Below are 15,789 nucleotides of genomic sequence, written 5' to 3'. Positions count from 1 at the left end.
GAGGAGACGCAGACCGAGGAGCTGAAGCGTAAGTGGGAGGAGGAGCTGGGGGGAGAGATGGAGGACGGCCTATGGGCGGAGGCGCTGAGCAGGGTCAACGCGACCGCCACATGCGCCATGCTCAGCTTGATCCAGTTTAAGGTGCTGCACCGGGCGCACATGACAGTGTCCCGGATGAGCAGATTTTTTTGGGGTGGAAGACAAGTGTGTCAAAGCGAACCATATCCACATGTTCTGGGCATGCCCAAAACTTGGGGGTTACTGGCAGGAGTTTGCGGACGTCATGTCCAGGGTATTGAAGACGAGGGTGGAAATGAGTTCAGGAGTAGCGATTTTTGGGATGTTGGATGACCCGGGTGTCCAGGAGGAGAGAGAGGCAGATGTTCTGGCCTTTGCATCCTTGGTAGCCCGGCGACGGATATTACTGGCTTGGAGGGATTAAGCCTCCGAAGTCAGAGGCCTGGTTAACCGACATGGCGAGCTTTCTCGGCCTGGAGAAGATCAAGTTCGCCTTGAGAGGGTCCGTGTCAGGGTTCGCCCGGAGGTGGCAGCCATTCATTGACTTCTTTGCGGAGAATTAATCGTCAGCAGGGGGGGGGGTTAGGGTAGCATAGAGTAGGGGGTTAAATAGGCGGGCCTTGGAGGCCGGATGTCAGCGGTTGCACTATGACTATTGTTCTTTGTGCTCTATTTTTATACTGTGGTTGTTTGTAATGCCAAAAATACCTCATTAAAATTGTTTGTTTAAAAAAAAGACTGCACCTGGAGTATTGTGCACAGGTTTGGTCCCCTTATTTGAGGAAAGATGTAGTGGTATTGGAGGCAGTTCAGAGGAGGTTCACTAGATTGATTCCAGAGGTATGGGGTTTGTCGTATGAGGAAAGATTGAACAGTTCAGGCCGATACTCTCTAGAGTTTAGAAGAATGAGGGGAGAGCTAATTGAGGTATAGAAGATGCTAAAAGGTTTGGATAAAATAGACGTGGAGCATTCTAGAACGAGAGGTCATAATCTTAGAATAAGAGGTGGCAAATTTAAAACTTATTTGAGGAAAAATTACTCCCAAAGGGTTGTGAATCTGTGGAATTTGCTACCCCAGAGTGCGGTGCATGCTGGGACAGTGAGTAAATTTAAGGAGGAATGAGACAGATTTAGATTTGGTAATGGGTTGAAGGGTTATGGAGAACGGGCAGGACGGTGGAGTTGAGGCCATGATGGGATCCGCCATGGTCACATTGAGGGTGTTTAGGCTCCAGAGGCTAAATTGCTTACTCCTGCTCCTTGTTAGCTTCTGGCTGCTGTTGAATAAAGCGTCAAGAGTTCTGCTCCTTTCCCAAGGCACGTTTATTTGCCTTGAACACACTCCATACAAAACTCTTATCACCACACCAAACAAGTGCCACCTGCAACCCTTTTACATATCAGTGTCAATTGTTGGACACGTAACATCAATGAAACATCTAATTGGAATGTCTCTTAACCCATTCCTAACACTACTAGGTCATTAGGTAGGAGATGCTCTGGCTGATTCTGCAATCCAGCTCTTGGTCTGTAACATTGTAGGCGGCAGATGAGGAACATACCAGCCATGATAGAATGGCAGAGCAGCCCCAATGGGCCGAATGGCCTAATTCTGCTCCTATATGAGCTGTCGACGATTCAAATATCTCTGCTAGGGGGCCCACAATTTCCTTCCTAGCCTTCCACAACGTCTGGGGATACATTTCATCAGGTCCTGGGGATTTATCTTCCTTGGTGTGCTTTAAGACTTCCAGCAATCCTTCTCTGTAATATGTACACTTTTCAAGACATCACTATTTATTTCCCCAAGTTGCCTAACATCCATGCCTTTCTCAATAGTAAATACCGATGAGAAATATTAATTTGCCACAAGGGATAGACTTCAAACAGATCTAGCAACTTAAACTGGGCCTCCAGGAGGCGCTGTGGGCCATCAGCAGCAGCAGAATTGTATCAACCCCAATCTGTAACCTCCTGGCCCGGCATATCCCCCACTCCCCCATTACCACCCAGCCAGGGGATCAACCCTGGTTCAATGAAGAGAGCAGGAGGGCATGGCAGGAGCAACATGACCGAAAAATGAGGTGTCGACCTGGTGAAGCTACAACACAGGACTGTGAGCCAAACAGCATAAGCAGCGAGTAATAGACAGAGCGAAGCGATTCCACAACGAAGGCAACAGATCTAAGCTCTGCAGTCCTGCCACATCCAACCGTGAATGGTGATGGGCAATTAAACAACTCACTGGGGGGGGGGGGGGGGGCCTCCACAAATATCCCCACAAATATCCCCACAAATATCCCCACCCTCAATGATGGAGGAGCCCAGCACATCAGTGCCACAGACAAGGCTGAAACATTCACACAGCCAGAGGGGCCGAGTGGATGATCCATTTCGGTCTCCTGCAGAGGTCCCAGCATCACGGATGTCAGTCTTCAGCCAATACGATTCACTCCAGGTGATATCAAGAAACGGCTGAGGACCCTGGATACTGCAGAGGCTCTGGGCCCTGACAATATCCCGGCAATAGTACTGAGGACGTGTGCTCCAGAACTTGCCGTGCCCCTAGCCAAGCTGTTCCAGTACAGCTACAACACTGGCATCTACCCGGCAATGTGGAAAATTGCCCAAGTGTGTCCTGTACACAAGAAACAGGACAAATCCAACCCAGCCAATTACCGCCCTATCAGTCTGCTCTCCATCATCAGCAAAGTGATGGAAGGAGTCATCAACAGTGCTATCAAGCAGCACATACTTGGTAATAATGGACGGTCAGTTTAGGTTCCGCCAGGGTCACTCAGCTCCTGACCTCATTACAGCCTTGGTTCAAACATGGACAAAAGAGCTGAATGCCAGAGGTGAGGTGAGAGTGACTGCCCTCGACATCAAGGCAGCATTTAACCGGGTATGGCATCAAGGAGCCCGAGCTAAACTGGAGTCAGTGGGAATCGGGGCAAAAACTCTCTGCTGGTTAGAGTCATACCCGGCACAAAGGAAGATGGTTGTGGTGGTTGGAGGTCAATCATCTCAGCTCCAGGACATCACTGCAGGAGTTCCTCAGGATAGTGTCCTCGGCCCCAACCACCTTCAGCTGCTTCATCAATGACTTGCCTTCCATCAGAAGGTCAGAAGTGGGGATGTTTGCGGGTGACTGCACAATGTTCAGCACCATTCGCCACTCCTCAGATAATGAAGCAGTCCCTGTCCAAATGCAGCAAGACCTGGACAATATCCAGGCTCGGGGCTGACAAGTGACAAGTTACATTCACACCACACAAGTGCCAGGCAACGACCATCTCCTACAAGAGAGAGTCTAACCACCGCCCCTTGACATTCAATAGCATTACCATCGCCGAATCCCCCACAGTCAACATCCTGGGGGTTACCATTGATCAGTAACGGAACTGGACCCAGCCACATTAATACTGTGGCTACCAGGGCAGGTCAAAGGCTGGGAATCCTACAGCGAGTAACTCACCAGCTGACACCAAAGCCTGTCCACCATCTTCAAAGCACAGGTGAAATGGAACACTATCCACTTGCCTGGGTGAGCGCAGCTCCAACAACACTCAAGAAGCTCGACACCATCCAGGACAAAGCAGCCCCGCTTGATTGCTCCCCGTTCCACAAACATTCAAACCCTCCACCACCGATGAACATTGGCAGCCGTGTGCACCATCTACAAGATGCACTGCAATAACTCACCAAGGTTCCTGAGACAGCACCTTCCAAACCCACAACCACCACCATCTAAAAGGACAAGAGCAGCAGATACCTGGAACCCCACCACCTGGAGGTTCCCCTCCAAGTCACTCACCACCCTGACTTGGAAATATATCGCCGTTCCTTCACTGTCGCTGGGGCAACATCCTGGAACACCCTCCCTAACAGCACATTGGGTGTACCTACATCTCTGGACTGCAGCGGTTGAAGAAGGCAGCTCACCACCACCTTCTGATGGGCAACTAGGGATGGGCGATAAATTCTGGTGTAACCAGCGAAAAATACTTTTCACTGTACAACAGTATGTGACAATAAATCAAATCAAAAGACACCCTCATCTCATAAATTAATTTGTAAAAAATTTAAGGTCTCTCCCATCTCTTGTGGATCTGTACATAGATAGAACAGAGAACAGTATGGCCCTTCAGCCCACGATGTTGTGCCGACCATTTATCCTAATCTAAGATCAACCTAACCTACACCCCTTCGATTTACTGCTGTCCATGTGCCTGTCCAAGAGTCGCTTAAATGTCCCAAATGACTCTGACTCCACCACCTCTGCTGGCAGTGCATTCCACACACCCACCACCCTCTGTGTAAAGAACTGACCTCTGACATCTCCCCTATACCTTCCTCCAATCACCTTAAAATTATGTCAACGAACAAAGAAATGTACAGCACAGGAACAGGCCCTTCGGCCCTCCAAGCCCATGCCGACCATGCTGCCCGACTAAACTACAATCTTCTACACTTCCTGGGTCCGTATCCTTCTATTCCCATCCTATTCATATATTTGTCAAGATGCCCCTTAAATGTCCCTATCGTCCCTGCTTCCACTACCTCCTCCGGTAGCGAGTTCCAGGCACCCACTACCCTCATGACAGCCATTTCCACCCTGGGGAAAAGCCTCTGACTATCCACTCTATCCATGCCTCTCAAGACCTTGTACACCTCTTATCAAGTCACCTCTCTGCCTTCTTCAACCTTTCTTCATAAGACATGCCCTCCAGTCCAGGCAGCATCCTGGTAAATCTCCCCTGTACCCTCTCCAAAGCATCCACATCCTTCCTTTAATGAGGCAACAAGAACTGGACACAATATTCCAAGTGTGGTCTAAATAGAGTTTTATAAAGCTGCAGCAAAACATAAGTGTAGAACGCCTTGGGGTTTTCCCTAATCCTTCCCGCCAGGGCTTTTTCATGTCCCCTTCTGGCTCTCCTCGGTCCATTTTTGTGTTCCTTCCTGGCTACCTTGTAACCGTCTAGAGCCGAGTCACATCCTTGCTTTGTCAACCTTACGTAAGCTTCCTCCTTCCTCTTGACTAGAAGCTCCACTTCTCTTGTCACCCAAGGATCCTTCATCTTACCATTCCTTCCTCGTCTCAGTGGGACAAAACTATTCAGCACTCGCAGCAAGTGCTCCTTAAACAATCCCCACATTACTGTTGTGCATTTCCCCAAGAACAATTGTTCCCACTTTATGCTCCTCAGCTCCTGTCTAATAGCAGTATAATTTCCCCTCCCCCAATTAAATACCTTCCTATACTGTGTGTTCCTATCCCTCTCCATGACTATGGTAAAGGTCAAGGAGTTGTGGTCACTGTCACCGAAATGCTCTCCCACCGAGACATCTGACACCTGGCCTGGTTCGTTGCCGAGCACCAAGTCCAAAATGGCCTCCCCCCGAGTCGGCCTATCTACATATTGAGTCAGGAATCCTTCCTGTACACGCCATCACCATCCAAACCATTTGCACTAAGGAGGTTCCAGTCAATATTAGGGAAGTTGAAGTCACCCATGACAACAACTCTGTTACGTCTGCCCTTTTCCAAGATCTGATGCCCAATCTGTTCCTCTATCTCTCTGCTGCTATTGGGGGGTCTATAGAAAACTCCCAATAAAGTGACTGCTCCTTTCTTGTTTCTGCCTTTCACCCAGACTGACTCAGTAGACAAACTCTCCTCGACTACCTCCTTTTCTGCAGCTGTGGTGCACTCCCTAATTAACAGTGACACTCCCCCTCCTCTTTTACCTCCCTCCTTATTCTTCTCAAAACACCTAAACCCCAGAACATCCAACAACCATTCCTGCCCCTGTGAAATCCATGTCTCCGTAATGGCCACAACATCGTAGTTCCAAGTACTGATCCATGCTCTAAGTTCATCTCCCTTATTCCTGATGCTCCTTGCATTGAAACAGACACACTTTAACCCATTCCACTGAGTGTAAATTTGCCCTATCAATTGTCTATCCCTCCTCACAGACTTGCTGCATACTATTTCTGCCTTGTTGATCCTGAAGAGGCCCTACCCTCTCCCTCGTTACTCTGTTGCCCTTTATGTATATGTAGATACTCTTTGGATTTTCCTTTGCCTTGTGTCAAAGCAATCTCATGTCCCCTTTTGACCCTCATTTCTCTCTTAACTCTACTCCGAGAAGCCCTGTACTCTTCAAGGGATCCACTTGATCCCAGCTGCCTATGCATGTCATAGTGGGGCATACATAGATAGTTTTCATAGAATTTACAGTGCAGAAGAAGGCCATTCGGCCCATTGAGTCTGCACCGGCTCTTGGAAAGAGCACCCCACGCAAGGTCGACACCGCCACCCTATCCCCATAACCCAGTAACCCCACCCAACACTAAGGGCAATTTTGGGGGCAATTTATCATGCCCAATCCACCTAACCTGCACATCTTTGGACTGTGGGAGGAAACCGGAGCACCCGGAGGAAACCCACGCAGACACGGGGAGGATGTGCAGACTCCGCCCAGACAGTGACCCAAGCCGGGATCGAACCTGGGACCCTGGAGCTGTGAAGCAATTGTGCTATCCACAATGCGACCGTGCTGCCCCACGAGATGACATTGGAGCGTGGCGACTCTCTGCGAGCTCTCCCGAACAGATAACTGGGCCCAGCAAGGCTGCGTACATAGCCCCCTACTCTACTCCCTGTACACGCACGACTGCATGGCAAAATTTGGTTCCAACTCCATCTACAAGTTTGCTGACGATACGACCATAGTGGGCCGGATCTCTTCTAACGACGAGTCGGAATACAGGAGGGAGATAGAGAACCTAGTGGAGTGGTGTAGCGACAACAATCTCTCCCTCAATGCCAGCAAAACTAAAGAGCTGGTCACTGACTTCAGGAAGCAAAGTACTGTACACACCCCTGTCAGCATCAACGGGGCCGAGGTGGAGATGGTTAACAGTTTCAAATTCCTAGGGGTACACATCTCCAAAAATCTGTCCTGGTCCACCCACGTCGACGCTACCACCAAGAAAGCACAACAGCGCCTATACTTCCTCAGGAAACTAAGGAAATTCGGCATGTCCACATTAAATCTTAACAACCGCAGCAAACGCTGAGCAGCCAAGACACATCTTCAAACAAAACTGAGAAAGGAGGAGCATGCAAGATTCAGTCTCTGTTAAAGGAACCCTGTCCCACCCCGCAGACACAGTAACACAGACACTCATGGCCACTCACCTCAAACCCACCCCATGGCGCCCTCACTGAAGCCTCCCATCCCATAGAATCATAGAAGTTTACAGCATGGAAACAGGCCCTTCGGCCCAACCAGTCCATGCCGCCCAGTTTTTACCATTAAGCTAGTCCCAGTTGCCCGCACTTGGCCCATAACCCTCTATACCCATCTTACCCATGTAACTATCTAAATGCTTTTTAAAAGACACAATTGTACCCGCCTCTACTACTACCTCTGGCAGCCCATTCCAGACACTCACTACCCTCTGAGTGAAGAAATTGCCCCTCTGGGCCCTTCTGAATCTCTCCCCTCTCACCTTAAACCTCTGCCCTCTAGTTTTAGACTCCCCTACCTTTGGGAAAAGATGTTGACTATCTACCTTATCTATGCCCCTCATTATTTTATAGACCTCTATCAGATCACCCCTAAGCCTCCTACGCTCCAGGGAAAAAAGTCCCAGTCTATCCAGCCTCTCCTTATAACTCAAACCATCAAGTCCCGGCAACATCCTAGTAAATCTTTTCTGCACTCTTTCTAGTTTGATAATATCCTTTCTATAATAGGGTGACCAGAACTGCACACAGTATTCCAAGTGTGGCCGTACCAATGTCTTGTACAACTTCAACAAGACGTCCCAACTCCTGTATTCAATGTTCTGACCAATGAAACCAAGCATGCCGAATGCCTTCTTCACCACCCTGTCCACCTGCGACTCCACCTTCAAGGAGCTATGAACCTGTACTCCTAGATCTCTTTGTTCTATAACTCTCCCCAATGCCATACCATTAACTGAGTAGGTCCTGGCCTGATTCGATCTGCCAAAATGCATCACCTCACATTTATCTAAATTAAACTCCATCTGCCATTCGTCGGCCCACTGGCCTAATTAATCAAGATCCCGTTGCAATCCTAGATAACCTTCTTCACTATCCACTGTGCCACCAATCTTGGTGTCATCTGCAAACTTACTAACCATGCCTCCTAAATTCTCATCCAAATCATTAATATAAATCACAAATAACAGTGGACCCAACACCGATCCCTGAGGCACACCACTGGTCACAGGCCTCCAGTTTGAAAAACAACCCTCTACAACCACCCTCTGCCTTCTGTCGTCCAGCCAATTTTGAATCCAATTGGCAACCTCACCCTGGATCCCGTGAGCTTTAACCTTCTGCAACAACCTACCATGCGGTACCTTGTCAAAGGTTTTGCTAAAGTCCATGTAGACAACGTCTACTGCACTGCCCTCATCTACCTTCTTGGTCACCCCCTCAAAAAACTCAGCCCATATAGGGGCTGTTTTAGCACAGGGCTAAATCGCTGGCTTTTAAAGCAGACCAAGGCAGGCCAGCAGCACGGTTCAATTCCCGTACCAGCCTCCCCGAACAGGCGCCGGAATGTGGCGACTAGGGGCTTTTCACAGTAACTTCATTTGAAGCCTACTTGTGACAATAAGCGATTTTCATTTTCATTTCATAACGCCTCTCGCGTTATGGTGTAACTGAAAAATGCACCATGGAAAGCATCCTATTGGGCTGCAACACAGCAACTGCTCGGCCCAGGACCGCAAGAAACTTCAGAGTCGTGAACACTGCCCAGTCCATCACACGAACCTACCTCCCACCCATTGACTCCATCTACACCTCCCGCTGCCTGGGGAAAGCGGGCAGCATAATCAAAGATCCCTCCCACCCGGCTTACTCACTCATCCAACTTCTTCCATTGGGCAGGAGATACAGAAGTCTGAGAACACGCACGAACAGACTCAAAAATAGCTTCTTCCCCACTGTCACCAGACTCCTAAATGACCCTCTTATGGACTGACGTCATTAACACTACACCCTGTCTGCTTCACCCGATGCCAGTGCTTATGTAGTTACATTGTATATGTTGTGTTGCCCTATTATGTATTTTCTTTTATTCCCTTTTCTTCCCATGTACTTAATGATCTGTTGAGCTGCTCGCAGAAAAATACTTTTCACTATACCTCGGTACACGTGACAATAAACAAATCCAACATTCCGCCTCCTTTTTGACCAGGGCCTCAATATCCCGAGTCATCCATGGTTCCCTCCTTCTACCAGTCTTACCCTTCACTCTTAAGAGGAATGTGTTCACCCTGAACCCTAGTTAACACCTTTTTGAAAGACTCCCTTTTACCAGCTGCCCCCCTTGCCTGCAAATCGGCAGCCCTAATCAACTTTTGAAAGTTCCGGTCTAATACCATCAAAATTGGCCTTGCCCCAAGTTTGAATTTTAACTTTTGGGCCTGATCTATCTTTCTCCATAGCTATCTTAAAACTAATGGAGTTATGATCCCTCAATAGCACTTCCATCACCTGCTCTTCCTCATTTCCCAAGAGGAGGCTTTGCCCACTCTATAGTCACAGACTCTAGGGCACGGAGACGGGTCCTTCGGCCTAAACTGATCCGTGCCAACCAAAAAGTCCACCTAAGCTCACCCCATTTGCCTGCATTCGGCCCATATCCCTCTAAACCATTCCAATCCATATGTCTGTTCAAATGCCTTTTAAATGTTGTCAGTGCTTACATTTTTTCAGCAGATTCTTGATTCGCAAGGGAGTGAACGGACATGGGGTAGAGAAGGCGATGGAGTTGACGTAGGGGCCACATCCTGAGCAGCCGCCACCCTCAGGCCGAGCAGGCTCCAGGGACACACCGACCTCCTAGTTTGTATGTTTGTGTGTAACTCATTCTTTCTCTTGATGCAGTGATGGAAACTCCACAAGACCTCGTCTCCTCACACTGCCTGACCTTTGCCACCACCTTGCTGAGAGCTGTGTGGCCTTTAACCTCTACCTAAAAGAAGTGCTGGACTACAAGAGGCAGAACCCAGGAAAGGTAGGTCTTGGTTGTGGGGGAGGCAGCAAGGGGCGCCGTGGGGTGGGGGGCTTCAGCGAGGGACACCATGGGGTGGGGGGCTTCAGCGAGGGGTGCCATGGGGTGGGGGGGCTTCAGCGAGGGGCGTTATGGGGTGGGGGGCTTCAGCGAGGGACACCATGGGGTGGGGGGGCTTCAGCGAGGGGCGTTATGGGGTTAGGGGCTTCAGCAAGGGCCGTTATGGGGTGGGGGGCTTCAGCGAGGGGTGTTATGGGGTTAGGGGCTTCAGTGAGGGGCGTTGGGTTAGGGGCTTCAGCGAGGGCCGTTATGGGGTGGGGGGCTTCAGCGAGGGGTGTTATGGGGTGGGGGGCTTCAGCGAGGGGTGTTATGGGGTGGGGGGCTTCAGCGAGGGGTGTTATGGGGTGGGGGGCTTCAGCGAGGGGTGTTATGGGGTGGGGGGCTTCAGCGAGGGGTGTTATGGGGTTAGGGGCTTCAGCGAGGGCCGTTATGGGGTGGGGGGCTTCAGCGAGGGGTGTTATGGGGTTAGGGGCTTCAGTGAGGGGCGTTATGGGGTGGGGGGGGCTTCAGCGAGGGAGCCATGGGGTGGGGGGGGCTTCAGCGAGGGAGCCATGGGGTGGGGGGGCTTCAGCGAGGGGCGTTATGGGGTTGGGGGCTTCAGCGAGGGGCATTATGGGGTGGGGGGCTTCAGCGAGGGGCGTTATGGGGTTAGGGGCTTCAGCGAGGAGCGTTATGGGGTGGGGGGCTTCAGCGAGGAGCGTTATGGGGTGGGGGGCTTCAGCGAGGGGTGTTATGGGGTGTGGGCGTCAGCGAGGAGCGTTATGGGGTGGGGGGCTTCAGCGAGGGGCGTTATGGGGTTAGGGGCTTCAGCGAGGGACGTTATGGGGTGGGGGGGCTTCAGCGAGGGACGTTATGGGGTGGGGGGGCTTCAGAGAGGAGCAGTATGGGGTGGGGGGGGCTTCAGCGAGGGAGGCATGGGGTGGGGGGGCTTCAGCGAGGGAGGCATGGGGTGGGGGGGGCTTCAGCGAGGGAGGCATGGGGTGGGGGGGGGCTTCAGCGAGGGAGGCATGGTGTGGGGGGGGCTTCAGCGAGGGCACCATGGGGTGGGGGGGCTTCAGTGAGGGCACCATGGGATGGTTTTTTTTTGAGGTGAGTGGCTGAGTGTCTGTGTGCATGTGTCTGCGGGGTGGGACAGGGTTCCTTGAACAGAGACTGAATCTTGCATGCTCCTCCTTTCTCAGTTTTGCTTGAAGATGTGTCTTGGCTGCTCAGCGTTTGCTGCGGTTGGACATTATATCCCAGGAATCATGATATCCTACATCTTCAGTGAGTATGTTATTTCATCCTGAAGTCAAACGGTGAAGTAGGAAACCAGAATGCAGCGTTCCAAAGTCTGTCTCCTGCGTAACCAACAGTCCCTCTACTCAACCGACTTGATCCATGTCTTCCACCTCAACATCCTTAACCTCAATCCCGTTAACTGATTCCTCTCCTTTTTCTTTTCTTTTTTTTTATTCTCCTTTTTCACATTTTCTCCCACATTTACATCCATCAACAATAAACAATAGTCAGCAAGATATGTCAGTCCCCATAATAACAACGACCCCATCCGCCCACCAAACCTCAGACTGCATGTTTACATAAACAAATGACAAAAAAGAATCAGGGATTACCCTTAGTCACCCTTAATCTACACAGCCCCCCCACCCCCCCCCCAACTAATGTTCGATGTTATCCAGTTCTTGAAAGTGCATAATGAATAATGCCCATGAATTGTAGAACCCCTCCGAGCTTCCCCTCAGTTCGAACTTAACCTTCTCAAGGGTCAAGTATTCCAACAGGTCCCCCCGCCACGCCAGGGCACAGGGTGGAGAGGCTGCTCTCCATCCCAGCAGGATCTGCCTTCGGGCGATCAACGAGGCGAAGGCTACAACATCTGCCTCCGCTCCCGTTTCCAACCCTGGCTGCTCCGACACCCCGAATATGGCCTCCTGGGGGCCCGGGTCCAGCTTCACACGCACCACCTTGGAAATTACTCTAAACACCTCCTTCCAGTACTCCCCTAGCTTTGGACAGGACCAAAACATATGAACTTGATAAGCGCCCCCCCGCAACGTGCTCACACATCCTCTACTCCTTCAAAAAATCGGCTCATCCTCGCCCTCGTGAGGTGCGCTCTATATACCACCTTCAGCTGTATCAGCCCCAACCTCGCACATGAGGTGGAGGCATTCACTCTCCGGAGCACCTCACACCAGACCCCCTCCTCTATATCCTCTCCCAGCTCTTCCTCCCACTTTGCTTTGATCCCTTCCAATGGTGCCTTATCCTCTTCCAGAATAGCTCCGTACACCGCTGACACTGCCCTCTTCTCCAGTCCCCTTGTCGTCAACACCTCCTCCAGCAATGTGGAGGCCGGTTCCTCTGGGAAGTTCTGTATCTCCTTCCTGGCAAAATCCCGAACCTGCATGTACCTAAACACTTCTCCCTGCTCTAGCCCATACTTCACTTCCAGCTCCCTCAATCCTGCAAACCGACCCCGAAGAAATAAATCTTTTAGCGTCTTAATCCCCTTCTATTCCCATTTCCGAAAACTTCCATCCCACCACCCTGGCTCAAATCTGTGGTTCCCCCGAATCGGCATTTCCCTTGACCCTATCCCCAACCCGAAGTGTTGGCGACACTGCCTCCAGATTTTCAATGAAGCTATTATTACCGGACTCCCTGAGTATTTCCCCGGAGCTGTCGGGAGCGGCGCTGTTGCAAGTGCCTTCAGCCCCGACGCCCTGCACAAACTCTCCTCCTTTCTGACCCACTGAGAATCCACCCCTCTGACCCAGCTCCGCACTTTCTCCACGTTCGCCGCCCAGTAGTAGTACAACAAGTTTGGGAGACCCAAACCCCCTGCCTGCCTTCCCCTCTGTAGCAGCACCTTTCTCACTCTGGCCACCTTCCCTCCCCATATGAATGAGGTAATCCTTCCCTCAATCTCCCTGAAAAAAGACTTTGGCAGGAAAATCGGTAGGCATTGGAAAAATAAACAGGAATCGCGGCAACACATTCATTTTACCCGCCTGTACCCGACCTGCCAGTGACAGAGGAAGGCCGTCCCACCTTGCCAGATCGGCTTTCACTCTCCCCACCAAACTAGTGATGTTGTACCTGCGAAGCCTCCCCCACTCCCGGGCAACCTGCACCCCCAGATACCTAAAATGAGTCCCGGCTCTACGGAGTGGCAGCCCCCCCATCCCCGGCCGAGACAACACAAAGTACTTACTCTTGTCCAGGTTCAACTTGTACCCCGAGAAAGACCCAAATACCCGCAGTAGCTCCAATATTCCTCCTATCGACGCACTCGGCTCCAACACATACAGCAGCAAGTCGTCGGCATATAAGGACACCCTATTATCTATACCCCCCCCCCGCACTATTCCTTTCCATGCTCCCGAACTTCTCAATGCGATGGCCAACGGCTCAATCGCAAGTGCAAACAGCAGGGGGACATAGGACATCCCCTGTCTCGTCCCACGGTGGAGAGAGAAATATCTCGAACTGATATTATTTGTGCGGACACTCTCCTTCGGTTCCTTGTATAATAGCTTTATCCAGTTTACAAACCTTGGTCCAATCCCAAACCGCTCCAGCACTGCCATCAGGTACCCCCATTCTACCCGGTCAAACGCCTTCTCGGCGTCCAATGCCACAACTACCTCTGTTTCCTTTCTTTCCGCCGGTGCCATAACAACGTTCAAAACCCTCCTAATGTTCGAAAACAGCAGCCTCCCTTTCACTAGCCCCGTCTGATCCTCCCCTGTTACCTTCGGGAGGCACTCCTCCAGCCTACCCGCCAGTACCTTCGCCAATACTTTTACGACCATATTCAGAAGTGATATGGGCCGATACGACCCACACTCCGTCGGATCCTTATCTTTTTTTAGTAACAGGGAAATCGATGCCTGCCCCAAGGTTTGCGGCAACACCCCCTTCCCTAGCGCTTCCTCAAACATCCCCACCATCAGGGGTGCCAACCTATCCTTAAATTTTTTATAATATTCCACCGGAAACCCATCCGGCCCTGCCACCTCCCCTGACTGCATCCTCCCAATCGCATCCTTTATCTCCTGCTCCACTATTGCTCCTTCTAATGTCGCCCTGTCCCCCTCCCCTAACCACGGGTACTCCAACCCATCGAGAAATTCCTGCATCTCCCGGTCTCCTCCGAGTGGCTCTGACTTGTACAACCTCTCATAAAACTCCTCAAAAACCTTGTTAATCAGCCCTGGGACCACCACCAATTTCCCTGCCCTATCCCTCACCTGAAGCATTTCCCTTGCCGCTGCCTCCCTCCGGAGCTGACCTGCTAACAGCCCCGCCTTATCTCCATGTTCATAAACTGCACCCCTTGCTCGTCTCAGTTGGCGCACCGCCTTCCTGGTGGACAGTCGGTCGAAGCTCGCCTGTAGTTCCTTCCTCCTTTCCAGCTTCGCCGGGTACCCATCCTCTGCATACCTCCTATCTACCTCCAACATCTCATCTATTACCCTCTGCCGCTCCAACCTCTCCTCCTTATCCACCCTGGCCTTAAACAAAATTACCTCCCCCTCACCACCGCCTTTAGAGCCTCCCAGATGACTGCCTTCGACACCTCACCCGTACAATTGAAACCTACATATTCCTTAATTACCTTTTCAATTTTCTCACAGAATACTTGGTTCCCCAAAAGCCCCACATCCAGTTTCCACCCCGGTCTCTGCGCTGCCCCCTTCTCTAGCACCACATCCACCCAATGTGGAGCGTGATCTGACACTGCAATTGCAGAGTATTCCGACCCCTTGACTCCAGCCAGCAAAGCTTTCCCCACCACAAAAAAGTCGATCCGCGAGTATACCTTATGGCCCGTGAGAAAAACGAATACTCCCGTTCCCTTGGATGCAGGAACCTCCAAGGGTCCACCCCTCCCATTTCCACCATTAGCCCAGCCAGCGCCTTCGCCCTCCCCCTGATGGGACCAGCGAGCGCGGCTGTGATCTGTCCAACCTTGGCTCCCCCCCCCCCCACAATCAGCTCATGCGTATCCAAGTCGGGAATAGCCCCAAACACCTGCCTCGCGAATCCCACATTGTCCCAATTGGGACCGTATACACTTAACAGCGCCACTAATCTCCCCTCCAATGCCCCTGTCAAAATCACATATCTACCCCCCTAATCTGCCACCACCTCCATCTGGAAGCGTACCCTTTTGCTGACCAGCACCGCTACCCCTCGAGTCCTTCCATCAAATCCGGAGTGAAACACTTGGCTAACCCAGCCCTTTTTAAGTCTCACCTGGTCCTTCACCCTCAAGTGAGACTCCTGCAGCATTGCTACATCGGCTTTCAAACTTTAAAGATGTGCAAGCACCCTTGACCTCTTGACCGGACCTCCTAGCCCTCTCTCGTTCCACGTGATTATCCTTACTGGGGTCTCTCACCCCCCCCCCCCCCAACCTTTCTTATCCACCATCATCACACTACCGGGCCCTGCCCCATAAGCCTGACCCGCCCCTGTCCACTGTTAACATCGAACCCCTTCTCTCCCCCCTCTCCCCCCCCCCCCCTCCCAAGAACCCCCCCCACAAAAACATCCCCCAACATCCCTCCCTCCACCCCCTCTTGCTCGCCGCGTAGGCCCATTGAAGCCTGCTATCCAGGCTCCAA

General features: G+C 51.4%; 1 protein-coding gene across 2 annotated transcripts in view; it reads left to right on the top strand.

Moving 5' to 3' along the window:
• retreg2 (reticulophagy regulator family member 2) overlaps positions 1-15,789 on the top strand; it is a 112,338-nt gene that overhangs the window by 30,579 nt on the left and 65,970 nt on the right. For both annotated transcript variants that reach the window (XM_072468432.1, XM_072468424.1), the window contains exons 4-5: positions 9,967-10,096; positions 11,335-11,419. In XM_072468432.1, the coding sequence (XP_072324533.1) occupies positions 9,967-10,096; positions 11,335-11,419 (215 nt within the window). The remainder of the gene's footprint in view (positions 1-9,966; positions 10,097-11,334; positions 11,420-15,789) is intronic.

Source organism: Scyliorhinus torazame, chromosome 2, assembly GCF_047496885.1.
Source record: "Scyliorhinus torazame isolate Kashiwa2021f chromosome 2, sScyTor2.1, whole genome shotgun sequence".
NCBI classification, from domain to species: domain Eukaryota; kingdom Metazoa; phylum Chordata; class Chondrichthyes; order Carcharhiniformes; family Scyliorhinidae; genus Scyliorhinus; species Scyliorhinus torazame.
Note: the sequence above shows the minus strand (reverse complement) of the source record. Positions and strands in the feature narration are given on the sequence as shown.